General features: G+C 43.7%; 1 protein-coding gene across 1 annotated transcript; it reads right to left on the reverse strand.

Annotated features, from left to right (window-relative positions):
• Positions 1-21,913: 21,913 nt before the first annotated feature.
• LOC124505986 (uncharacterized) lies at positions 21,914-27,108 on the reverse strand. Its single transcript, XM_047072019.1, is given in 8 exon segments — positions 21,914-22,059; positions 22,062-24,158; positions 24,161-24,998; positions 25,000-25,664; positions 25,697-26,111; positions 26,113-26,602; positions 26,653-27,005; positions 27,007-27,108. Coding segments are annotated over 8 exon segments (5,106 nt in total).
• Positions 27,109-27,619: the final 511 nt, after the last annotated feature.

Here is a 27,619-nt window from a genome sequence, read left to right on the forward strand (position 1 = left end):
TCCTTCAGTTCCTTGAACACACACCATGCTCTTTTTTCATATCCTGGGCTTCCCACAGGCTGTTTTCTCCACCTAGAATGCTTTTCTTCTTCTACTCTCAAAAAATGTTGAATGGATGAATGAATGAAGGGATATTAGAGTCAGTGTAGGATCCTGTTCAGGGAAAAGATTAGGAGTGGTGAAGTCTCAACATTAGTGCCACTTTCTCTAGGAAGCTTTTTAACCCCAGAGGTGATTAAATTCTCTTGTTATCTGCCCTATAGCTCCATGGACTTCCCTTCTATAATGCTCAGTCACACCTGACTGAAGCACATTGATAGCAAAGCCCCATCCCTTTCTTGGTTGCTTCTCCATCACCAGCACATAGCATTGTAACCAGCACACAGTGGTTGCTCTCTAAATATTCATTGACCTGAATTCAGGCTAATGCTCTGGGACAATAGTTGGTTTGTGCTTTTGTTGGTTTTGGTGTTTTGGTTTTTTGGCCATTAGTTTCTTCCATTTAGCATTATTGGATAGAGATTTTATAAATTCCCTATCTGTTCCTCCAGAGTGAGTATAACTGGGGGATAGCGAGGCTATTCTCAAATAATAAATATTATCCTATTAAATAATAGAATTAAAAACAATCATCCTGACTCTCTAAGTTTCCTTGTAGGCACATGGTTAGAGTGCACATGTGTTTATTTTCCATTCTTTTTTTAAATAATTTTTTTAATGTTTGTTTATTTTTGAGAGAGAGAGACAGACAGAGTATTAGCCAGGGAGGGGCAGAGAGGGAGGGAGAAAGAATCTGAAGTAGGCTCCAGGCCTACTCACAGACTCCAACTCACAATGCGGGGCTCCAACTCACAGACTGTGAGATCATGACCTGAGCCAAAGTCGGATGCTTAACCGACTACGCCACCCAGGTGCCCCTATTTTCCATTCTTTTAACTCATCCTCCACCCCTTTCCCTTTGCCTGACTAATTCCTATCTTTCTATCTCATCAGGGCTATCACTTCAGACACTGCACATGAATTATCTAGAGGACAGCATTAAGAATATCAAGTACAAGAGTACTTGACACATAGTAGGATCTCAATATTGAATGAATGAGTGAGTAAATAAATAAAAGCATGTTGAGATTCAATATGGATGTTATTCAGTGGGAAGATCAAGAGTAAAGAGATGAGAGAATCAATCACCTATGATAATACTTGTGTTCTTTGACATTTAAGCTGATCAAAAGAGGCAGCACACCTAGAACTCAGAAACTGATTTCTAAATACCATTCTTCACTAAAATGAAGGAGGAATCCTTGGAGAAATGGCTGATTCTAGGACTGGGGCAGGGAAAGTACAGATGAGTCTCTAGCATCATATAGTGCCAGAAAGTAAGGAAGTACTCATATGGCCATAAGTGTGGGCAGAACTCAAGGAGTCTCCTCTAACAGACAGAGAGGACTTAAGTGAATTTACTAACCAGCAAAACTGACATTAGCTGAACCAAGAGATCAAGGTTAATATTACTAGGAATACATATTGACATCATGGACACTCTGATAAAATAAAAGAGAAAGACACCTCTCTTCTGGGATATTCGTCCCCCACGATTCCTAACCTCTTGTCAAATCGCACACACAGAAAATCAGGTAGCTTAAATTTGGGGCGGGAGGCGGGGAGTGTAAGAAATGCCTGACCAGTATATTCAAAAGTATCAAGGTCATGAAAACAAGGAAACACTGGGAAGTTGTTAAAGAATCAGAGAAGACTAAGGAGACATGATAAGGAAATGCAGTGTGGTGTCCTGGAACATAAAAGATACTAGCGGAAAGGCTGGTGAAGTCTAAATAAAATCTATAGTTTAGTTATTATTACTGTACCAATGTTAATTGTTTAGTTTGACAAGTGGACCACGTTTATGTCAGATGGTAACACCATGAGAAGCTGGTGAACGGTATATGGGAAGTCTGTACTATCTTTGCACCTCATCTGAAAATCTAAATTTATTAAAAAAAAAAAAGATTCCACATAAAGCTTGGCTGCAGTGTCCATTTAGTGGGGGAGAACAGGAGGGGAGAAAGGAAGCTGGTCTGATTTGGAGTCCACAAAATCTTGCCCTTCCAGCAGTGCCTATATAATGCTACCCTTATCTGCATAGTGTTTGAATTTTATGGAAGGATTTCACACCTTTAGACTCACTTGACCCTCTCCATGAAGAGGAAGGATAGTCCAGGAAGATGCTTAAGTTCATAGAGGACTAAAGTGAGCTTCTCGTAAGGACCTTATGTTAAAATTAGTAATCTCACACTTAGTGCTTGGGATTCGGCATCTGTAGAGACCAAGATGTGGACTCTGAAAGAAACTGATCTGGAAGAAGACTGTGACATCTTTAAGTTTATTTTTTTAATTTATTTTGAGAGAGAGAGAGCACTTGAGCACGAGTGCATGGGTGCACACACTTGTGGGGGGTGGGGACAAAGAGAGAAAGAAAGAATCCCAAGCAGGCTCCACACCCAACTCAATCTCAGGTGCTTGATATGAAGCCCAAAACGGAGATCATGACCAAAACATGAGATCATGAACAGAGCCAAAATCAAGAATCAGATATTCAACTGACTGAGCCACCCAGGCATCCTGTGATATCATTAATAAATACACACCAAGAAAAGAATCTGGCAACCAAGTCCAGAAAATGGCTATCAAAATAAGAATTTGTCAGCAATGTTTGCAGGAGGGACCAGGGGATGTAGGCCTAAACTGTGTGATAAACTCAGATAATGGAATCTTCTACTTGGCAAAGATCAATGCCTTAGGCTGTTGTAGTTCTTTCTTCTCATTCTGTTCTGTCTAAACAAGTAATTAAAGCTCAAAATAAGGACACTGATTACCCTTGTATTTTAGCATTGTGCTAGAAATTTTTAAAGCTTTATGTTTTTTAATTCTCTCAAAACATTATGAAGTAGGCATTATTGCCCCCAGGTTGCATGGGGGAAACAGAGACCTGTATAGAGATTAAGCAAAAAAACAGGATACATAGTAAATAGCAGAGCTGGGATTCAAATCGAGGTGTGTCTCATGCTCTGGCCCATTTCATTCCAGCCCCACTTGGTAAGTACACAGGGAGATGCCTCTCAGCCCCACTGTGCTCTTTAACCATCCAACCTGATGGTAGGATGTTGGGAACTCCTGGCAAAAACTGGATGACCGCTCTGGGATTGCATTATGGAGCACTCATTGTTTAAAGGCAGAAACCCCATTTACTTTTTGAAGACAACAAGCTGTGTATTGAATGGACAAGCACTGTTGAGTGGCCTCCCCAATATCCATTTCCCCTTCTCTTGTTAATTCCCCTGATATTCACCATTAATGCCAACCCTACCCAGCCCAAGCCCTCTTGGCTAAAGCTGACCCCACCCCTGGCCTTGAAGGCAGGACATGTGATTCAAATTAATGTGACCCTGCTGTCTGGCCCCAGAGTTTGGTGGAGGGATGGGCATGCTGGCAAAATTGGGTCAAAGAGCATGAGGATTCATTTGCTGGGAGCCTCTAGGAAATATGCCTCTTAGCTCTTCTGAGAGGATTTTAGAGAAATTCTTTCCTTTCTTCTGTGACAGGAAAGAAGAAACATGTAGCACAGGGTATGGATGTGGAAGCATCGCAGCAGATCACTTTGCCATAGTGAAGGGGAGTCAGCCCTTGGGGAAAGTTGTGTGTGGATCAGACAAGTGGGAATAAACCAAACATTGTCGTTCCCACATTCCTAATGAGCTAATCAATCTCTTTTATGACTTAATCCAGTTTGAGTTTTTATACTTATTTATTTATATATCTATCTATTCATTTATTTGGGGGGGGCAGAGGGAGAAGGAAAGAGAATCCCAAGCAGGTTCCATGTTCAGAGCCCCAGGGAGGGCTGGATCCCATGACCCAATAGATCACAATCTGAGCTGAAACCAAGAGTCAGATGCCCAACCAACTGAGCCACCCAGGCACCTCTTATTTTTTTAATCCTTACAACCAAAATCATCTTCACTGACAACTTCCAAACTAACATACATGATCATTAGCCAGTAAGTAGGGTAACCATGTAATTTATTGTAAAGTCAACTTTTTTCAGAGACTATGGGAACTGTTAAGAGAAGGAGCAACAGGTGTGAACTGGGACCCTCACGGACAAACTGAGATGTGTGGTCCCTCTATCCCTGAGGCATATGCTGCTTGCAGTTATGTCTGGAAATAAGCTGTGAGACTTTGGGCAATTGATTCTAGATATCTGGATATCAATTTTTCAATATGTGAAATGGAATACAACATTCCGTGAGTGTAGGTGGTTTGTCTCTAATCTGTAATATTCTGAGCTGAGTGCTGGAGTGGGATTCTCAAGGATGAAATCTTCCTTTCAGCAGAGAGAATAATAATAATGTTAAAAATAATAGCCAGTTTATCAGTTGGCTATTGCTGCAATAATGCCGCATAACTAACAATCACAGAAATCTCAGTGATTTCCATTAACAGTAAACTTTTCTGAGGATGACTCTGCAGAGAAGTTTTGGTTTGCTGATCTCACTTGAGCTTGCTTGTACCCAGGCTGAAGGATTAGTGACTTCTTGAAACATGCTTTTCTTATGGCAGTGAGTAAAAGTTCCAAGAGGCCTGAGAAAAACATTCAAACACATTTAAAGCCTTAGGTCTGACATGTTATATCCACTCACATTCCAAGGGCCAAAGCAAGTCAGATGGTCAAACTCAATGTTAGCAGGGGTGGCCAATACAATCCACTTCAAGGAGGCCCTGAAGTCATATGGTAAAGGGCTTACATATATACATATAGTTCAAAGTAGAAGTGAATATTTTGCAACAATAATCCAATCTAAAATCCACCCTGCATTGGATACTCTTTAGGTGTTAGATTCCTTTTTTTTTCTTTTAATTTATTCATTTTTTAAAAGTTTATTTTCAGAGAGAGAGAGAGAGAAAAGGAGCATGTGTGAGCAGGGGGGGCGGTGCAGAGAGCGGAGAGAGAGGATTCTAAGTGGGCTCCATGCTGTCAGCACAAAGCCTGATGTGGGTCTCAAACCTACAAACTATGAGATCATGACCTTGTTAATATTTGCTCAATGGAGCAGTGTTTGCCTAATTTATTACCATTGCATTATGTATGTTGGGTACCATGTAAAACAGTTAGGATATTCAGTTGCTTGGAGAGCCAGCAGAGTAGCTGGAGGACTCTGTAAGCATGAAAAGGGAGCTGGAGTTCTTTCTTTAAAAAAATTATTTTTAATGTTTATCTATTTTGAGAGAGAGAGAGAGAGAGAGCAAGCATGAGCAAGGGAGGGGCAGAGAGAGAGGGAGAGAGAATCCCAAGCAGGCTCTGCACTGTCAGCATGGAGCCCAATGCAGGGCTCCATGTGCGGCTCAATGCAGGGCTTGAACTCATGAACTGTGAGATCATGACCTGAGTCACCCTGGCACCTCAAACACTACTGACTGTATTTTTCTTAAACTCATATAAGCAAGATGCACGTCTGATCCCAAAGCAGCCAATGAGCAGGAGAGCCTTGTTTTAAGTTAGAAGAGAACATCTAGTGTGGATGCTCCCTCTCTTTGTCCATCCTCCCTCATAAAACTGTGGGCCTCACCCATCAGGATTACTTCCTGTATGTCAGTATTAAACCTTGTCCCTTCCTCTCCCTCCAACGCAGGCCCAAGCATAGTAGCAACCTCATAGGTTAACACACTGAAGGTTGGCTAGTTGGAATTTTGCTCTTCCGTCATTTTCATGCCAACCCTTATGTGGATATTAGAGAAGCATTAATGAACAAAAATTAGCAACCACAAAATCCTGTAGTAAAAATTATAAGATGGTACATTTGATACCAAGATATACTTGGTAACAGTTGAGTTCTAATAATGGGATTGCTAGCATCAGGGAAAAAGTGAAAGGGGGAAAATTTGGGACAAGGGTGGTTTCCAGTCAATGCAAATCCCTCCTCCCACACACTCCTAAGACCATTTCGATGACATAATTTGGGTCCTCAAATCCTGAGTGTTTTTCCCCAGTCATTATCCTTTAAAGGATTGGTAAGAAAACCTACTTTTTTATTTAATACCTAATGCCCTCTAACAGTTGGTACAAGATGTCAGGCCATATAATTTTGTCTTCTCCAACACTAGTGAATATCTACTATATACCAAGCACTACACTAGATCCAAGTGATATTGCCACTAGTGTCATACGCAGTCTAGCGTGGAATAGCATATATATATAAACAGATTTAATCTTTGAGGTGTTGACAGTGTACTTTGAGTTATGAATAAGTAATAAGAGACACAACAGAGAGAAATTATTTCTTTCGGAGGGAGGAGCAGCAAGAGTAGGCGCCTTGTCTCCCTCAGAGCCCTGGGTAGTGTCCTGCATGACTGCCTCGGGTACTGTTGTGGCTGAGGAGCGTAATACATAAATTGTGTCTCCCCAAAAGGATGTGTTGAAGTCTTAACCAGGATTTATTTGGAAATACAGTCTTAGCGGAAGTAATCGGGTTTAACCGAAGTCATTAGTGTGGGGTCCTTATAGAAAGTGGGGTTTGGACACAGGCAGACATGCTCAGGGAAGACGGTGGGAAGGGGCTCAGGGAGAACCCATGGGAACAAGGAGGATTGATGAGTGACGCATCTGTAACACAAGGAAGGAACAGCGAAGAAGCCGGCAAACCAGAAGTTAGAGGCAAGGGAGGGTTCCCCTACGGCTTTCAGAGGGGGCATGGCACTGCTGACACACTGATTTTGGGGTCTAGTCCCCAGAACTGGGAGACGACAAGCTGCTGTTGTTTTAAGATGCCCAGTTTGTGGTACTTTCTTAGGGCAGCCCTAGGAAACTAACACAGGGAGTTAAGAAGTTGCTGTCAGTTAGGGTTCTGGACTGCCCACCCCTATCTCAAACACACTGGCTTTCGTTTTATGCTTCTGCTCCGGGTTCTGTGTGAGAAGTGGGGTTCTTTCATAGGGTAGACACGAAAACCACAGTTCTACAGCTTGGGAGTGTGTCAGTTGGACATTTTCCGTTGCGAATCCCCAAAGCCTCAGTCACATGCCTTGAGTAACCGAGACCTGTATGATTATAAAAGTCTGGAGGGGGGTGTGAGGTTCGGTGCAGTTTGACAGAGACGTTGATCAAGGCTCTCGACTCTGCTTCTGTGCAGTGTCCTGTGAAGTTTTCACGTAAGGGTTTCCTCGTTGGGCTGGCTCCTCCTTTTAAGGTTGCAAAACGGTGCCATAGTTTGGCTCTACTCCACAGCACGGCAGGCAGAGGAGGGAGAACAGCTCTGCCCCGGTGTCCCAGGCATGGTTTTGAGGTTCTCACTGATTCCTTGAGCCTGCACTGATGACTTAGGCCTGTGTTCTGGCCAACTGTGCCGGGAGGGAAGGATTTGCCCTGATTGGCTTAGCCCACTGTTTCCATGAACCTTGCTACCTAACAAAGCACCCCAAAATGTAGTGGCTCAAAACCAGAACAGCATATGCGTTTGTGATTCTGTGGGCCAGGAACTTGGGCAGGACTGAGGTGGGATGGCTATCTTCCATGTGGTGTTGGCTGGGTCCAGTCACACATTTAGAATAAATATGTGTGTAAAAGGTATGGAGTGGCTTGCGTCATTTTTTAGTTTCAAAGTGCCTTCTTCTCAGTTTGTAGGATACTGTCCTTCCTCCACCTTCTAACAGGTGGAGTTTATCTTTTGGCTCGTGCATTTTGCCATGTTTTCTGTGACAACATAATTAATGATTCTGATGCATTCCAATTAGTAAACATGATTTAGAAGTGAGTCATCATGATTGTTTTTCTCAACCTGAAGATTAAGCATGAGTAATGTTTTCCTGGGGCAGGAGGGCAGCTAATGGTCCTTTCTCTTGGGCAGTGGGTCTGCCGTGGTTGTAAGTCAGGGTTCCAGGCAATGGGGAGCGACTAATGTCTTGATTCCATCTGCAGGGCAGACTTTCTGTTCTGAGATTCAGCCTTAAAGTGCCCCTGTAACAGTTCTGAAATATAGTCACACCCTCTTTCATTTCCCCCGTGTACACGTAGGCTGCTAGTTTGTGATTTTCCAATTTCCAGCAGCACACTGTGCCCAGAGGCATTTTTTCTTCCTATTGGCCTCATCCATGGGTCCCAGACCACCCCTGGGTGCTCACACAGTATTCTCATTGTCATGGCTTTTTCTTGCTTTCTGGCCTGGAACAGGACAGCCCATTCCATCCAATATATTTATACATCAACCAGGGGAATGGCCACAACTCAATTGTCTTTCCTTCTGAATTCCCTTCCATGCATATTGGAATGCACACGATCTCTAATGACTAAATGAAAACAAACACGAACATATTGAAAGGGAAGGACAATGTATCTGTGGTATCTGAGCTGCAGCTATCATGAATATCTCTGCCACCCCCAACCCCTGGGCTGTATGCAATTTGTCCAAGAAACATGGGATTCACCTTTTTATGGTGAAAATAAATATCTATTGAATAAGTGAATTAATAATGTATAAATAAATAGGATAACCCTGTGCAGCATACCTGAGGATGGAAAAGTTTAGGGACATGGGTAATGTTCCCTGGTGAATAAGCTTTCTTCACTCAAGAGTCCTGGATCCCAGGAAGACACCAGTGAGAGCTGGTAACAGGTACCTTAAACTTGTATCCTCCCCTACACTGCAGGAAGATACCTGAGCCCAGAGGAGGAGTTTTAAAGAGTGAGAACTTCTCTCTTAAACTGAGTAGGATTAAGATTATGAGGAATCCTTTGGGAGACTTGGACAGAGTGAGGGATGAGGGGTCGGGGAGAGGGGATGGAGGAAGTGAACAGGGAAGAGGGAAGCCCTCCATTACTTCCCCTTGGGCCTCTCCAAATGGAAAATCCCACCCTGGTGCCTGCAACATTTTCTGCAGGGTTCTTGGCTGTGCCTCCCTGACCAGGAGTGGCTAGTCTACAAGGAGGACTTGAAGGGGCTCCATAGGTGGCTCAGTTGGTTAAGCTTCCAACTTTGGCTCGGGTCACGATCTCATGGTTTGTGGATCTGAGCCCTGCATCAGGCTGTGCGCTGACAGTCTAGAGCCTGTTTGGGATTTACTTCTCTACTCCTGCCCCCGCCCCCACTCTCTCTCCAAATAAATAAATAAACTTCACATGTCTCTTTCTTAATGCTGTGGCTCCTGCAACCACTGTTCCATATGAGCAGCTCACTTCTGCTCCTGCATTCCATTGGAGACAGCCCTTGCTCACCTCCATTTGGCTAAAGGACCTGGGCTCTGGAGGAAACAGAGGCTATTTAAGTGAATTATTTCATTAGAACCAGGAGCAAGGGCCGCTTCTGCCATTGTCTGGCAGGCTAATCTCAGGACAGCTCCAGGTGACTGGGAATATATAATCTGAAGAATCCATTAGCCTGTCAATGTGGGGGACTGGGGCCAGGGAGGGGAGGGGGAAGTGGGGGGAGGCAGGTGACAGTAAATATTGTGGAAAGTGGTTAAGGGGTGTGGCCTGACTGCAGCTTCAACAGCAACCCTAGGACAGGGAGGAGGCACCTGGGGGACAGTTAATAGAAGATAAGGAGGGAATTGCAGGGCAAGGTAGATCAGGATGGCCCTCATGCGTGCCTCTCCAGGCCATCAAACTTGAATGCCCATTGGAATCTCCTGGGACTCTACAAAATGTTGGAACGTGGGTTTTACCCAGGTTCTGATTAAATTGGTCTAGCTTGTGGCCTGGACATCAGAGTTAGGATGCTCCAGATGAGGAGGCTGAAGGGAATGGAGAGATTTTATCATTTCATAGTGGAGAGTGGGAGGGACCCCTACAGAGCACAGCTTCTCAGGTGAAGCACAGCCCAAGAGGGAAAGATACTTACATGGACTAGTGACAAAGAAAGGGCCTTACATTTTATGTCTTGAGTTCCCAGGACAATTAATAGTCCCATTTACCACTCTTCTTTCCCTTACCAGTCATGTGGCCTTGGTCAAGTGTTATTTTCCTCACCTGTAAGATGGGTATCATCACCTAATCTATGTATTTCCTATTATTGCCATAAAAATCAGGGTTGATGAGGATGCTGTGCAAACAGTCTAGGATGGGAGAGAAGAAACAGCAGAGCTGTGTCTCCACTCCATGGCTTCCATTGAGCTTAGAATGAACTTCAAACTCTACTCAGACCCACAGACCCCACATGGTGGGGCTCTTGCCTACACCTCCAGGTTCAACACTTGCCATTCCCATCTGTGTTCACATGTTCTAGACACGCCGGCTTGTCTCTGCTCTGGAATACCGAGTTCTTCCTTCTTTCTGCAATTTCTGTCTCCTCCACCTGGATTGCAAGAGCCCTACATATTCCAGTGTAACCTCATCTTTTCTTGTGGTTTTTATTATCGCAATGCACTCAACTAGCAGCAGGGTAGGCAGTGACTGCTCAGTATGGAATTAGAAGTATGGATTGTGACTGAAAAGGAAGGAGTTTATAGAAAAGATGTTGAGTGGGGCATGTGGAGGTGAAAACTTGATTTTTGTGTGTTCGAGGAGAGACTTGAGTATTTTTACTTCAGAGGGAGGGGCCAGCAGGAGGGAAACTTGTCATGTGGGGAAAGTCTGGTAATCAAGGGATCAAATTCCCCCAGCACTTTCTCCATGCAAAATCCCTTTGAAGAGATAAAACATGTGATTGATTCCTAAGGAATCTGGTTCTCACTTAGCTTCCTTTTTTTCCTATCACTTTATGGATTTCTATACTGCATCACAAATACTTCCTTATGCATCTGTGTGTGAACAGTGAGCTCAGTGAGCAGAGGGGGATAGGTCTTCCTCATTGGATCCTAGTGCTGAATACAAAAAATGGTAAGTGACATGGGTGCCCTGGAGCAGCAGGAATCCACTCAATGAATGGAAGAAGGAGCAATGGAAAAGAGGGAACAAGGCGGGAACATGGAGTGTGTGGATGCTGAAAGAAACTTCATGAGAGCTTCATGATTGGGAGGGAAGGAGCAGGAGCAAACACTATTGTTCTCTGCTCCCTCATAGTCCTTGTCTACATTCTAGCATATTTTACAGAGCTATAATCAAACATCTGCATAATTGGACATTTAGTTTTACCAAACAGTATTTTGAACAACACCTTACACTGGCTCATATTCTTCATAATTATTGTGAGAACTGCACAATATTTTATCCAGTTAATGTACCGCAATTTATGTCACTGTCTTCACTGTCCTTGTTGTTGGACATTCAGGTTGTTTTCAATTTCTGCTATTACAGAGAATGCTACAGGGAGGAGCAGCATACAGAGGGATTGCCCTTCTCCTGAATTAGCTCCTCATCTAAATTACAGTGAGTGAAATTACTGGGTCAAAGGGCAGGAACCTTCTATGGTTTCAGTACCTACTACTGTGTTCCTGTTTTTTATCCACAGTCATAAAATCTCATCCATTTCACTGTAAACAATGGTGCTAGTGTTATTATTATACCTTTCTTGACAAGTTAAGGATATAAAAGTATACTTTGTTGTTTAATTTGAATTTGGTTACAGGCTGAACCCTCTCCGGTTTTGCTTACTATGTATACCTTGTACTATTTATGTTATTTACCATCAAGGGGGCATTTATGATATTTACATATATTAGAATTAAAATGTTTATATATTGTGACTAATAATCCATTTCTCTTAACATTTGAGCAAGATACACTTCTTGCTGTTTGCTTTTTCACTGTGATCAGTTGGTTCTTGTACTGAAGTCATATATTGATATTTTCCTTGCGGAATTCTTTCAAAAATCAGAAACTATTATCTAAGTAAGCCTATAAAAACTCTCAATTCTATTATGTGCAATTTATGATCATTAAGTTATTTAATAAGTTTGTGATTTTAAGTATACACTTTAGATATAATTTGATGTTTTCCTAAACTGTAATCCCATGGAAGTTTAGAATCTATATATGAGAGACTTAGGGAACAGTCTTGTTCAAAGGGAGGGCAGGCTGCTTATCTTGAAACTGCATTTCTGCCTCAATCACACAGTTCTTTGTGACAGTGCTCCTTGTTTAGTAGCTTTATGATGGGGGTGATTATAATGGAGATTATGACTAGAGAAAGGCTAATGCTTTCCAGACCAAGACCCAGTTGTGATTATTTTGGGCTCAAGGCACTTTTGCATTCATGGGCTTCTCCCTCATAAAAATGTTAGAAATTGTATTTTATATCTATTTTTTTATAAGGGTGAATGTAATTTTGGCTGGATTCATTATTACATGATCCTTTTTCTTACTTTAGAATACCTTAATTAAAACATTTTTTATGTGCCACAAATCTGGCTTATTGTGTCTAATGGATGAATCAATCCTGTCCCAAATTCTTCCTTTAGCACTATTTAAATTTATCTATCTATCTATCTATCTATCTATCTATCTATCTAAATAATTGAGTCTACTTCTTGCCTTTGCATTCAGTTCCTCAGATTTACATTTCTGTATCAGAATTACAGTATTTTAACAATTACCTTTTTAAAAAATATGTTCAAATATCTGTTCGAGTTGATTTATAACCCAGAGTTCTTTTTAGGTCTCTTAACCACTTATTTCCAAAATGAACTTTAGAACCCTTCTGTTTATTATACAACAGAAAACCCTGTTGAAGTTGCATTGTGTTTGTAAGTTATTGCAAAGAGATGTGACATCTTTTTTTAAAAATTTTTTTTTCAACGTTTATTTATTTTTGGGACAGAGAGAGACAGAGCATGAACGGGGGAGGGGCAGAGAGAGAGGGAGACACAGAATCGGAAACAGGCTCTGAGCCATCAGCCCAGAGCCTGACGCGGGGCTCGAACTCACGGAGTGCGAGATCGTGACCTGGCTGAAGTCGGACGCTTAACCGACTGCGCCACCCAGGCGCCCCAGAGATGTGACATCTTTTTAAAGGTACAACAATTTGATATTCTCTTGCAGAATCAGGATACCATGTTCATGTTACAGAGAGGGTTCAAAAGGAATCAAGAGAGAGGCAGGAAGTAGGATAAAGAAGAACCTGCAGTCTGTTAGGGTGAACTCCCAACTAGGGGTGTTCAGTGAGTCTGAGACACAAACTCCTGTGAGTCAACATAGTTTCAGAAGGTTGTAAACCAGCACTGTAGGACAAGTGCAAATTTATTTTTCAGATTAGGGGAACAGAAATGCTCTTGGGCAGAGGTACTAAGACTAACCTTTAGGCAAACCTTCCTTCTCCTAATCTGGCATTCTAAAGTGGGTATGGTAGCCCTCAGTATCATATTACTTATAAGTGAGTTTAAACAACACCAAATTTTTTTTTATGCAGTTATCCCTGAGACCAATAAATAGTGATAGTAACAGGGAAAAGAGATCAGGGGTGAAGGCTGGCCAGTAAGGAGCTATTTTGGGTCATCACTCATGATCAATTAACTTCTCTCCTTTTTCTCTTATTTTATATATCCTTATAATTTTCTACGTTTATAGTTTTCTAATATGAAAGACAGCAATTTTAGGATAGATTTGCAAAATTTGGAGGCCTCCTAAGTCCAAGTCTTTAATGATGGAAAGTTAATAAGCACTATAATTCAAGCTAATGACTTACAGCTGTTTTCTGCATGAATAGACATAACTCTAATATAAGAGCCATTAGAGTAAATTGAATAACTTTAGTGTAGAGAGAATTTGGTTGTATACCATGTTTAATAAATCAAATACAGAGGTTACACTTGGAAAGCTGTTTCCCTTTATGAATCATGAAAAGGACCTAGGCTAGGAAGATTTCTGTGCTTCTAAGAAAAAGATGAAAGATACATGATCTGAAACTTCAGACTTTCAAAATTTCAAGGACAATGTTTTACTTAAACTTTAATGTTATGAGGCAAATTGGAGCACCTTGTTGGAAAATCTCCCAGTAGGTCTATGCCTGCCTAGTCTTCACACCCAGAGGTACACAATTACCTTTATTTACTCAGAGAAGCCATCCCAATCCAAATAAATCAAATAATGACTTATATATTTACTGGGGGATAGCACATTATTTTCGAACACTTTACTGTTGTTTAGTAGATGTGTATCAACAACAAAATCATCCAGTATTTGTGGGAGCTCAGCAAATTTAAAAAGAGTGGTCAGTTTAACAAATGGTGCTGGGAGAACTGGACAGCAACATGCAGAAGGTTGAAACTAGACCACTTTCTCACACCATTCACAAAAATAAACTCAAAATGGATAAAGGACCTGAATGTGAGACAGGAAACCATCAAAACCTTAGAGAAGAAAGCAGGAAAAGACCTCTCTGACCTCAGCCATAGCAATCTCTTACTCGACACACCCCCAAAGGCAAGGGAATTAAAAGCAAAAGTGAATTACTGGGACCTTATGAAGATAAAAAGCTTCTGCACAGCAAAGGAAACAACCAACAAAACTAAAAGGCAACCAACGGAATGGGAAAAGATATTTGCAAATGACATATCGGACAAAGGGCTAGTATCCAAAATCTATAAAGAGCTCACCAAACTCCACACCCGAAAAACAAATAACCCAGTGAAGAAATGGGCAGAAAACATGAATAGACACTTCTCTAAAGAAGACATCCAGATGGCCAACAGGCACATGAAAAGATGTTCAACGTCGCTCCTTATCAGGGAAATACAAATCAAAACCACACTCAGATATCACCTCACGCCAGTCAGAGTGGCCAAAATGAACAAATCAGGAGGCTATAGATGCTGGAGAGGATGTGGAGAAACGGGAACCCTCTTGCACTGTTGGTGGGAATGCAAATTGGTGCAGCCGCTCTGGAAAGCAGTGTGGAGGTTCCTCAAAAAATCAAAAATAGACCTACCCTATGACCCAGCAATAGCACTGCTAGGAATTTATCTAAGGGATACAGGAGTACTGATGCATAGGGGCACTTGTACCCCAATGTTTATAGCAGCACTCTCAACAATAGCCAAATTATGGAAAGAGCCTAAATGTCCATCAACTGATGAATGGATAAAGAAATTGTGGTTTATATACACAATGGAATACTACGTGGCAATGAGAAAAAATGAAATATGGCCTTTTGTAGCAACGTGGATGGAACTGGAGAGTGTGATGCTAAGTGAAATAAGCCATACAGAGAAAGACAGATACCATATGGTTTCACTCTTATGTGGATCCTGAGAAACTAAACAGAAACCCATGGGGGAGGGGAAGAAAAAAAAAAAGAGGTTAGAGTGGAAGAGAGCCAAAGCATAAGAGACTGTTAAAAACTGAGAACAAACTGAGGGTTGATGGGGGGTGGGAGGGTGGGGAGGGTGGGTGATGGGTATTGAGGAGGGCACCTTTTGGGATGAGCACTGGGTGTTGTATGGAAACCAATTTGACAATAAATTTCATATATTAAAAAAAAATAAAAAATAAATAAAAAATAAAAAGAGTGGTCGGGCTGACTAAACACAGAAAATTTCCCTCAATGAAATAGGAAATTCAGTTTAAACTTACCATGAATTGGTCATGGTCCCAGACATCAAATAGAAATGAATGTAAACGATCTCTTGGAGACTTAAACCCAGGCCAATAAAAATTCCTGTTGGTTAACTACCACTGAACACAAACTAAAAATTTTAAAAATCACAAAATACACATGGAAGAAGTCATCATAAGTAAGAGTCATCAGACTCTTATTTATGAAATCCATGAAATCAGTTCATCAGATCATTAACTTTTTATCTTTTTTAATTCCTTTCTTATACATTCTTTTGGCATATTTTCCATGTCATTTTCTGTATAAATCTTCCTTATTATTTTCATTATTATGTTCAATTTTATTTATGTATTATAAATTATTTAGCTAATTCCCTATTACTGGACATGGTTCCTACTCTGCCATCTTCCCATAACCCCCTCTTCCTCTTTGACTTAATATAGATACCAACCTCTTACCACAGGTTACAAAGCCCTCTAAACCTAACCCAGTAATTCTCACTATTGACTGCAAGAACCAAATAAATGTGTGTGTGTGTGTGTGTGTGTGTGTGTGTGTGTGTGTGTGTGTGTATACATACATACTGAGGATCAGGCACCATCTTTAAGAGTCGAATTCTAGCCTCATATCTTTCTATTTTATCTTTTACTCTCTGTGCGCTAACTTTAATATTCTCTCCATTTCTTGAACATGTTTTGTAGCTGGGTGTGGTAGATATTTTGCAAATGGTAACTCTCTAGGAAGAAGAATCCCAATTTGCAAATTTTGCAAAATTTACACTGTGTAAATACTCCCCACATGTCTGGTTTCCAGCTACCAATGAGCTATCACTGTTGGGAAGAGATGCTAACAATGGCTTGCATGAGCTGAAATGAGCAGGCTCTATCTTGTCACTGATAACCATGCTTGTGCTCCTGGTCTCTATGTCTGAATACCCCTTAATTTCCCCACCTCCCACTACAACCTTTCAATCTTCAGATCTCTAATTAAAATATCTCTCATAAGGGAACTCTTTCCATAGTTCTTGGCTAGGCTTTATCTTCCCTACATATACCTATGCTGCACTGTATTTTACTGTTAATAATCATATTTTATGTTAATGTTGATATCAATCTTCCCTGTTAATCCACCAATGAGTGCAGAGGCCATGTCTTTCCTGTTCATCTCTGTATCATTGCTGTATTAGTTGGAGCCTGCCATGGCACAACACATGGACTGGGTTGCTTAAATAATAGATGTTTATTTTCTTACAGTTCTGTAGGCTGGAAATCTGAGCTCAAGGCGCTAGCATGGCCAGGTTTTTGAGGTCTCTTATGCTGGCTTGCAGACGGCCATCCCTTGTCCTTGTGTGCTCACATGGTAGAGAAAGAAAGAGAGGGAGCAAACTCTGTAGTGACTCTTATAATGGCACTATGATGGTCCTACTCTCATATTCTTATCTAAATCTAATTACTGCTCAAAGGCCTTATCCATAAATACCATCACCTTGGGATTAGGGCTTTAACATATGAATTTGCAGCAGGCTGAATTATTTATTACTCTTGGGAGCTCAGCACCACCTCCTAGATTGCATATGCCCTGTAGACAGGCCTGGCATTCTTTGGCAGCTCCCCAGGTCTGGTGTATGTGACACTATTTCTGGTTTCCCTAGGGTTGTGTGGGTTTTCCTTTGCATTCCTGAATCATGTCCTGAGCCCAATCTTCAAGAAACTAAACGATGAATAGTCTTGGTGATGCTCCCTGATCTGGAATCAGCTGTTCTTCTTTTTGAGTCCTTAGTTCTGGCCCCTAAATATTCTACCATCTCCAGAAATCCAGTCATCAGTGATCAGGGACATAACTCTCTAGCAGAGCTGGTCTTACTTGCGAGGTTCTGAGATGGCATCTGCTATTCGACAGGATCTGTTTGGCATCCAGCTGCCACCTGACAAGCTCATTTTTCTTCCAGTTTTAAATCTCCTGCCAACATTAATGGGTCTTTCAGTAACTTCCTATATCTGGATAGGAGACCAATAGTCTCATTTGCAGAATGGAAATAGTTGACTTGACCTGGATCCAATGTGATCAGCTCATTCAGGCTCATGTTACCTCTTACTTCCCCAGTTCCTTTGTTCATCTCAGAGTCTTGTTTATTTTTAGAGATGTGATATAATATATTATAAGGAAAGTTTTTTTAAAATCTGGATTAGGTTAGACCATAGCCCTCCTGTGCCTACTCTAAGGATAGCATTTGTCACAATGGGTTCTAATTGCTTTTTTCCTACATGCCACAAACAGTTAATCTACTGGACACTATGTTAAGTGTTACAGTGGAGAACAAAATGGATGCAGTTACTGTGTGAATGGAACTTTTAGTCTAAGGGGGTATAGACATTAATAAAATAATTATGCTAATAAATGTGTAAACTACAACTGAAAGAGTGATCGGAGAGAAAGGTGTATGTACTCTTCGAATTAATATAACCTAGACTCAAGGGGTGGTCGTCTGTGAAGGCTTCCTTGAGGAAGCAATGCTTAGCCGAACTGAGAGAAGAGTTGGAGTTAATTGAAAAGAGGGAAGATATGGGGACTCTGGAACATGGAAACAGCAGGTGGAAAAGCTCTGTGGTAGGAAGAAGGTGCACATTCTGACAAATTAGAAGAATGCCAATGTAACTAGAACTTAGAGTGAGAGGGAGAGCATAGTGAGAAATGAGAATGGAACAATAGTAACTTGGTAGACTATATTAAGGGTTTTGTTGACTATCTTTATGAAGGCACAAAATTATACCTACAATGTTCCTAGATCTACAGATCAGCCAAGCTCTCCAGGAAGTCTAAAAGTACCTCTTTATGGAAACAATCTTATTGTCTTGGCAAGCCTGAGTAGGAGAGATGAAGCCCAGATTTATAGTTCTTGGCTCCAGGCCCTGCCAGAGATAAGCACAGGACCTTTGTTACCTCTATCCATCACTTACATGCAGCAGCTGCTACAGGAATATCCAGAAAAGTTTTACCAAGAACAAATATCTGAGGATCTGGGGCACCTGGGTGGCTCAGTTGGTTAAACATCCAACTCTTGATTCCAGCTCAGGTCATGATCTCACGGTTCATGAGTTTGAGCCCTGCGTGAGCCTCAGTGCTGGTGGTATAGAGTCTGCTTGGGATTCTTTTTCCCTCTCTCTTGCTGTCTCTCTCAAAATAAATAAACTTAAAAAAAATCTCTGAGGAGCCAAATAATTGAAGAGCCTTACTCCCAACCCCAGAGATATTCTTGAGAATGAATAGTTAATCATCTAGGATGGATCCAGGTAATGAGATGGCTCTTAGAAAGTCAAGTCAAGTCAACCTAGGAACTTCAGAGTAAAGAAAATATGATTTGCTTTACATCCCCACAATTACTAACCATTCCTTCCTTCAGAGATGTGGTCTCAGTCATAGCAAATTCTTCCTGGAGAGTTGGCCCAATGATGAATCTCTTGAGAACCAAGTGAAAAGCAGGAGCGCTGAGCAAGTGAATTCTCTGGAGGAATTTTCTAAGAGAGTGATCTAAAGATAGAATGAACTACCTCTGAAGATAGTGATATCCAAATTTCAAAAATAAGCTAGAAGACCATTTGGAGTGTTATAGAGGAGATTCACACATGTGGGTTGGTCTACATGAGCTTCTTCCCACCTTGAGAATCTTAGAGGCAGAAAGAATAATGTAAACAAGTAGCTATAGGATGGAGAGCGCTGAGAACTCAGAGAGAGATAAGGTGTTGGTAAAAATCATTCAATCATGAGAAAGAACAGAAGGACTTAGTTTTGTTTGGAGTAGAAGTAGCCTATGGCATTGCACATAATCTTACCTGGGCTTGGGAACCAGGGAAAGAATTCTGGTATTGCATCCTTTCTGAAAACTGTGGTTTCCAACTTGAACTCGGGTCTCTGTATCTAGCCACATGCCCTGAATATGATATCCAGATTTGGGGTTTGAAGTACAGTTATTGTGGCTTGAATGGATATTACTTATCCACAGCTGTGTAACAAATTACCTAAAAACTTAGCAGCTCAGAAGAACAAATATGTATTATCTCACACAGATTCTGAAGGTATGCTATCTGGGAGAGGCTCAGCTGGGTGGTGCTGGCTCAGGGTCTCTCTCGAGGTTGCAGTCCAGCTCTCGGCTGGATCTAGAATCATCTCTAGGCTCCCGTGGGGCTGAAGAAGCCATGTCTGAGCTCTCTCACTTGGTTGTTGACAGGCCTCCATTCCTTGACACATGGACCCCTCCACAGCCTGCTGTTGAATTGAGTGGCCTCATTTCATGGCATCTGGCTTCCCACGAAGGAGAGACTCAAGAGGGAGAGAAGTGTGAGCAGGTGAGTGAAATGGCGCTCCAAAAGGAAGCAAGACTTCTATCTAGAACACATTAAGATCTCTTACAGCTCAAGAAGATAATGTACTCAATTAAAAATGGGCAAAATAATGGAACTGGAACTTCACAAAAGAAGGTAAACAAACGGCTAATACGTACATGAAAACATCCTTGATTATCACCAGTCATTAGGGAGGGAAATTAAAATCTATAATGAGGTACTGCTATAATGAGAATGGCTAAAATTTAAAAAGGCTGAAAACATCAAGCCTTGTCAAGGATGTGGGGAGCAAGGCAAATGATCATAAGTTTCTGCTGGGAGAGTAAAATGGCATGGTCATTTGTAAGCTGGCATAGTCTATTTAGTTAAAACAGGCATTTACCATATAATTTCTAGCTAATTGTCCAAGAGAAATGACTTCAACTGTTCATGAAATACTTGTACATGAATATTCATAAGTGTCATGCATAACAGCTGAAACTGGAAATAATACATGTGTCCACCCAACAAATTCTGGTATATAATGGAATACTATTTAACTACCCACCCCAATCCTTGAGCCAATTAATATCCAATTAACACCCCAAATAGTTATATCTGATATATGCAGCAATATAAATAAATCTCCCAAACATTATGCTGAGTGAAAGAACCTAGATACAAGAGAGTACATACATATCTATCTGTAGAGAAATGAATCCAGAGAGATAGATAGAAATCACATCAGTGACTGTGTGAGGCATAGGGATTTGGGGAATATTGGCTGCAAAATGACAGGAAAAACATTCTGGGATGATGGAAACATCTATACCTTTTGTTGTGATAATTACATAGGTTTTATGGAATACTTTAGGTAAAACTCATGGAAATATAAATCATGTATATAATTTTATATTCTATAATTTCACCTTATGAAAGTTGATTTTAAAAGTAAGAAATAGCTTATAATACATAAACTAAATATCTTTAGGAATACAAGGGATAATTCACAAAAATTAAATAATACTTGGAAACTTTATTGCCCTCTCTTTGTCTTTGCAAGATCAACTACCCAGGCAAAAATAATATATAAGAATATTATAATTATTTGCTTTAATTACATATCCATAGCTAGCTAACTAGATACTGATATAAAAGTTGTTACCTCAGGAAATGTACTCTATTTTCTGTTATTTAAAACATTTGTAGGAAAGGATCACATCCTAGACCTGATAGAAAATCTTAAAATTTCCCAGGCAAAAAGAGATCACTCTGTATCAAACCTCAATGCACAAAACCTGGAACTACATAAGTGAACGATAATTTTAAAAGCTATTTAAAATTTTAAATTTCTCTACTAAATTACTTTTGAGCTAAAGGTAGATATCAAAAGGAAAATTAAAGACAATTTTAAGAATGGCAACTTCACATCTCAGAACATGATGAATGGTTAAAGATGAAGTCAGAGAAAAACCTTACAGAGTTTCATTATTTATTTCTTCACTAAATAATATTTATTGAAGGGCTACATGTTATGCCCAGAATTCATGATCCCCAAATACCGCCAGGGAGCCGAGTCCGATGTAAAAGCAAAAGAGCCTTCATTTGAGCTAGCTCGAGCTCAATCCCCTACCTGCACTGACGCAGCGGTGAGATACCAGGGAGAGAGAGCGAGTTTCAAAAGCACAAAGGTTTTATTGGGGCCTAGGGGCAGTTGGTGAGGTAATGGCTATGGCCTCAGCCGATTGGCTGGGGAAGGGTCCGAGTTCTGTTAGGCAGGTGGGGGAGGGGGTTGCTCAAGGGGAGGAGGTGTGGTCAAGGTGAAGGACACAGAACAAGATGGAGTCGGCCGGCGTAGGCCCGCCCTTTCATTCCCCCCTTGTCATGTAGCTTACGGACCCAATCATGGGACCGGCTGCATTTATGGTGACAAGGGGAACAGAGTTTGGAGGTTTACACAAAGTTCTGGGAAGCAAGTATCCCTGGGGTAGCTCTGGGAGATCTGATTAAGTATTGTCCCCGAGCTGGTGTCTATGATCTGCCAGGTGATGTTTGGGGGGGCGTGGGGACTCCCGGCAGCATGAGCAATGACAAGCAGAGTTAACAGAGTTACCAATATTAGGTGGGTCGAATGCGCTGTAGCTTGAGCTTGAGCGGGTTGTGTTGGTCCCGACTGATGGCCCATCGTGTGACGAAGTCCTTCCAGATCGAGGAGGGATCCGCTGGCTGAACGTGGGTGTGATGGACCCAGGTCGCGATGCCGCTACTTTGAGAGCAGTGCGGGTTGTCAGCACCACGATGTAGGGTCCCTTCCAGCGCGGCTCGAGGGTCTCTTGGTGGTGCCTCTTGACGTAGACCCAGTGTCCCGGCCTGTACTGATGAGGTGTCGTGGTCGGGCCAGCTTCGTAGATGGCACGGAGGCGCGGCCAAATGTCCTCGTGCGCCCTCTGGAGCCCTCTCAAGGAAAGAAAAAGTTCTTGATCTTTAAACTCAGCAATAAGTTCAGCTCGAAGGCTGGGAATAACAGGGGGTGGCCTGCCAAACATGATCTCGTAGGGAGTAAAACCCAGAGTGTAAGGAGTGTTTCTAACCCGGTAAAGGGCGTACGGTAAGAGAGTCACCCAGTCCCCAACAGTCTCCATGGTTAATTTGGTAAGGGTCTCTTTTAGGGTTCTATTCATTCTTTCTACCTGTCCTGAGCTCTGGGGCCTATAAGCACAATGTAATTTCCAGTTTGCCCCCACCGCCTTGGCTACTGCCTGTGTTACCTGCGAGATAAAAGCTGGTCCATTGTCTGATCCTACCATGGCAGGACAACCATACCTGGGTAAAATGTCTTCTAGTAGCTTCTTAGCCACCGTCTGAGCCGTTTCATGCTTGGTTGGGTATGCCTCCACCCAGCCAGAGAAGGTGTCTGTAAATACTAAAAGATATTTATAACCATACTTTCCTGGTTTGACTTCAGTGAAGTCAACTTCCCATTGGGCTCCCGGTCTGGTGCCTCTGAGCCTGGTTCCTTTTTTATTTGATGTGGCTCTCGCGTTGGTGAGTTGGCAGGTCTTGCAGGCAGATACAACTTGCTCTATTTTGGTGTCCTGTTGGTGAATCTTGATTCCGGCATGTCGGATTAAGTCTTTTAATTTTCGGGCCCCCATGTGAGTAGACCGATGCATGTGCTCTATAATTGAGACTCTGAGCCGGTCTGGCAGCACGTGCTCCTTGTTAGGTGTATACCACCATCCCTTTATCTCCTGGGCCATGGGGAGTTTCTTGATCCGCTATAACTCCTCCTGGGAGTATTTGGGCTGGTCTGGTAAAACTGGGTCTCCCGGGTCTGGTAGTTGTATGGTCATGGTGGGGACTGAAGTAAGGGCGACTGCCTTGGCTGCCTGGTCAGCCTTTCAATTACCTCTAGCTACTGGGTTATCAGCTTTTTGGTGCCCTTGGCAGTGGATAATGGCTAGCTTGGCAGGAAGCCATAAGGCCGTAAGCAGGTTAAGTATCTCCTGCTTATTTTTTATAGTCCGTCCTTCTGCCGTCAGTAACCCCCTCTCCTGATAAATTGCTCCATGAATATGAGCTGTGGCAAACGCATAATAGCTGTCTGTGTAGATGTTAAGCCATTTTCCAGCTCCCAGCATCAGCGCCTTGGTGAGGGCTATGAGCTCTGCTTGCTGGGCTGATGTTCCGGAGGGTAGAGCCTCCGCCCATACGGTGTCCGTTTCGGTGACCACCGCTGCACCCGCATACCTGTGTCCGTCTCACACAAAGCTGCTGCCATCAGTGAACCAAGTAGCCTCGGCATCAGGGAGGGGCCGGTCAGTCAGGTCCGTCCAGAATCCATGTACTCGTTCCAGGATTCCCGCACAGTCATGTAATGGAGCACCTAGGTCAGGGTCGGGCAGCAGGGTTGCAGGATTGAGGGCTGCACCGGGGTGGAACCGCACTCATGGAGGGTTGAGTAGCAGGCTCTGGTAATGAGTCACACGTGTGTTGCTCATCCATCTGTCAGGAGGCTGTTTCAGGACCCCTTCAATGGCGTGTGGGGTCGTGATCCAGATCTCCTGTCCTAGGGTCAGCTTGTCTGCATCCTTGACTAGGAGTGCTGTCGCCGCAATAATTCTTAGGCATGGCGGCCAGCCAGCAGCCACTGGGTCTAGTTTCTTAGACAGGTAAGCCACTGGGCGGTTCCAGGGGCCTAAGGCTTGAGTTAGAACCCCTTTTGCTATTCCCTTATGTTCGTCTACAAAGAGGTGGAAGGGTTTCATAATGTCTGGTAGGCCCAGGGCTGGGGCACTTAGGAGGGCCTTTCTTAACTGATTAAAGGCAATTTCTTCTTTTTCAGTCCATTTAATGTTTTCCCCTCTTTGGTAGCTTCATATAGGGGCCTGGCAATCTCAGCTAAACCTGGAACCCAGAGGCGGCAGTAGCTGGCTGATCCTAGGAATTCCCTCACTTCTCTTAGGGAGGTGGGAGTAGGGATCTTTAGGACAGTTTCTTTTCTGGCATCTGATAACCGCCGTTGTCCGCCCTCCAGGATATATCCCAGGTAACTTACCCTCTCCTTGCACATCTGAGCCTTCTTCGGAGATGCCCGGTACCCTAAGGCCCCCAGGGTAGCCAGCAGGTCCTGGGTCCCTCGCTCACAGTCTTTGGCCGTGTCGGCAGCAATCAGGATGTCATCTACATACTGTAGAAGGGTGAGGCCAGGGTGCTCCCTTCTGTACTCACCCAGGTCCTCGTGTAGTGCCTCGTCGAAGATGGTGGGTGAATTTTTGAATCCCTGAGGTAGCCGTGTCCAGGTGAGTTGCCCACTGTAGCCCTCCTCCGGATCATGCCACTCGAAGGCGAACAAGGGTTGGCTCTGGGGTGCCAGCGGCAGACTGAAGAAGGCGTCCTTTAAATCTAGTACAGTATACCAGACCCTGGAGGGTACCAAGGAGCTCAAGAGAGTATATGGGTTGGGAACAGTTGGGTGTATGTCCGCGACCCTCTTATTTACTTCCCGGAAGTCTTGTACCAGTCGGTAGTCATTTGTGTGAGGCTTTTTGACCGGCAGTAGGGGGGTGTTCCAGGCAGACTGGCAAGGAACTAGTACCCCTAGGCTTCGTAGTCTCCGGATGTGTGGCTGGATCCCCTTCCGGGCCTCCTGAGACATGGGGTATTGTTTGATCCTTACCGGACTCTCTCCTGGCTTGAGCTCTAACCAGGACTGGGGTCCTGTGAGCGGCTAGTCCCATTCCCCCCGTCTCTGCCCAAACCGAGGGGAATTCCTGTAGCCATCTGTCTATATTATCCTCTCTCGGGAGCGCCTCCTGGTGGAGGCGGTATTCATCCTCCAGTTTCATGGTCAGTACCTGGATGGGGTGGCCCTTGCCATAGGTGACCTGAGGCCCCCCTTGTCTGAAAGTTATCTGAGCTTCAGTCTTGGTCAGTAAGTCCCGTCCTAACAGCGGGTAGGGGCATTCTGGTATTACCATAAAGGAGTGGGATACCCGGCCCGTTCCCAAATCTACTGTTCTTCGGGTAGTCCATGAATACTGGCTCATACCAGTTGCCCCTTGTACCCAGGACTTCTTGCTGGCTAGTTTTCCTTGTGGGGTGTGGAGGACCGAATGTTGTGCTCCGGTGTCGACAAGGAAGTCAACAGGGGTCCCCTCCACTTTAAGAGTTACCCTGGGTTCGGGGAGAGGGTTCGAACCCTGACTCCCCTAATCACTTAGTTCATCTAGCTCTAGGACTTTTACTCGATCAGTCTTGCTTCCCTTCCCGCCGGCCGTTTTTGGACAATCTCGGGCCCAATGCCCTATCTCCTTGCAGTATGCACACTGATCCTTCTGCAGCCTCTGCTTCCCCCCCTTGGTGGTTCCTTTACCTTTTCTTGCGTCATCTGCCAGCTGCCGGAGACGGGGGGGTCTCGTTCCTCGGGGGAGTCAGCAGTGGTAGCTAGTAGTATTCTGGCCAGGTCTCGAGTCTGCTTACTGCTGGCATCCGCCATGGCGCGAGCCTGCTTGTCCTCAGGAGGCTCCCAGTTATTATATACCTTTTCGGCTACCACCAGTAAGTCATGCAGACTTTCTTCTCCTAGTCTATCTATTTTCTGTAATTTTCTCCTAATGTCTATGGCCGATTGGTTTACAAAGGCCATGATAACAGCTGCCTTGCTTTCCGGAGCCTCTGGATCCATGGGGGTATAGGTACGGAATGCCTCCATGATCCGTTCTAAAAAGGCAGCCGGAGATTCATCTTTTCCCTGTTGTACATTTCCTACCTTGGCCAAATTGGTTGGCTTTCTAGCAGCCATTCGGAGACCCCCCCATTAGAGTCTGGCGGTAGACCCAGAGCCTCTCCTTACCTTCTGGGGTGTTGAAATCACACTGGGGCCGAGTTAAGGGGAAGGAGGCATCTATCTGAGCCTGGTGGGTGGTGGGATTCCCGTCTGCGCCCGGAACTAGTTTTCGGGCCCCATTGAGGATTCTTTCTCTTTCTTCAGTCGTGAACAGGACCTGCAAAAGCTGCTGGCAATCGTCCCACGTGGGCTGATGGGTAAAAAGAACAGAGTCTAATAAATCAATAAGCCCTGCCAGTTTCTCGGAAAACCTAGGATTCTGAGCTTTCCAATTATAGAGGTCACTAGTGGCGAAAGGCCAATAGTGATGGGGCTGATTCCCCTCCACATCTGGGGGTCCGGTGGCTCGCAGGAGCGGAATAGTGGAGTCGGCAGTGGTGGCGGAGGCGGATTGCTCCCTCTGAGCCCTTTGTCTGGTAAAGGGCGGGCTTCCCACTGGAGCGTTTCCGCCTCCCGCTCTCGGAACAGCGTCTGCCTCCCCGGAGGGGGAGGATGGTGTTCTTCGGGCATCCTAGAGGGGTTATACGGGGGAGGAAAAATTAATTCTTCTTCAGTACCCCCCTGTAAGACAGGGTAGAGGGGTGCTGAAGGCTGGATAGGACTTTTCTTCTTCTTTGTCCCCTGCAAAGCAAGAATGGGTTTTGGCTCCGGAGGGAGCGGGGCTAGGAAGGGCTTAAGCCAAGAGGGTGGGTCTTCTACAAGGTCCTGCCAAGTGATAATGTAAGGGAGCTGATCAAGATGGCCCGTCTTAGGCTGAGAGATGATACTCCTGACTCGGTGGATGGTAGGGAGGTTGAAGGTCCCCTCTGGTGGCCATCCGACATTGAAAGTTGGCCACTCACTAGAACAAAAAAACTGCCACCGGACCCTTTCGGACTTCCACACTGAGGTTGTTAGCTCTTCCCCTCACATCCTTAAAGTGATCAATCATAATACTTACAGGAGTAGTCTGAGTCTGTCCCATAACGTCCGTCCAGTAATTCCACAGAACAAAACAGAGAAACACAAAGACAGACAAACAGAGGGCCCCTAGAAAGTCTTCCAACTCCATGGAAGCAAAACTGAAAGCTAGCTTAGACCTTTGAGGGGATTCCACGTCCCTCCAAAACCGATGAGGGGATTCCACGTCCCTCCAAAGACGATGGCCTCACGCCGACCAGCGGGAGAGACCCGCCTCGTCTCAGACCTTTGAGGGGATTCCATGTCCCTCCAAAACCGATGAGGGGATTCCACGTCCCTCCAGAAGGGAGGATCAGAACGTCTTCCGAAACTCCGGGCCCGTGGTCCTCCAGTGCGTCCACTTAGACCGCGTCGGGCACTACCAGAATTAAATGAGCTCACACAGAAAAGACAGAACAAACAGACAGACACACTGTGGCCAGTCAGGCTCTCCGGGTTGGGGGTCCCTCGGGGGTCTTGTGGATCCCGGGCTGAGCCCCCAAATGTTATGCCCAGAATTCGTGATCCCCAAATAC

The sequence above is a fragment of the Lynx rufus genome, unplaced genomic scaffold, assembly GCF_022079265.1.
Source record: "Lynx rufus isolate CCGP_SWC_20201006 ecotype Redwood Valley unplaced genomic scaffold, mLynRuf1.p SCAF_9, whole genome shotgun sequence".
Lineage (NCBI taxonomy): Eukaryota > Metazoa > Chordata > Mammalia > Carnivora > Felidae > Lynx > Lynx rufus.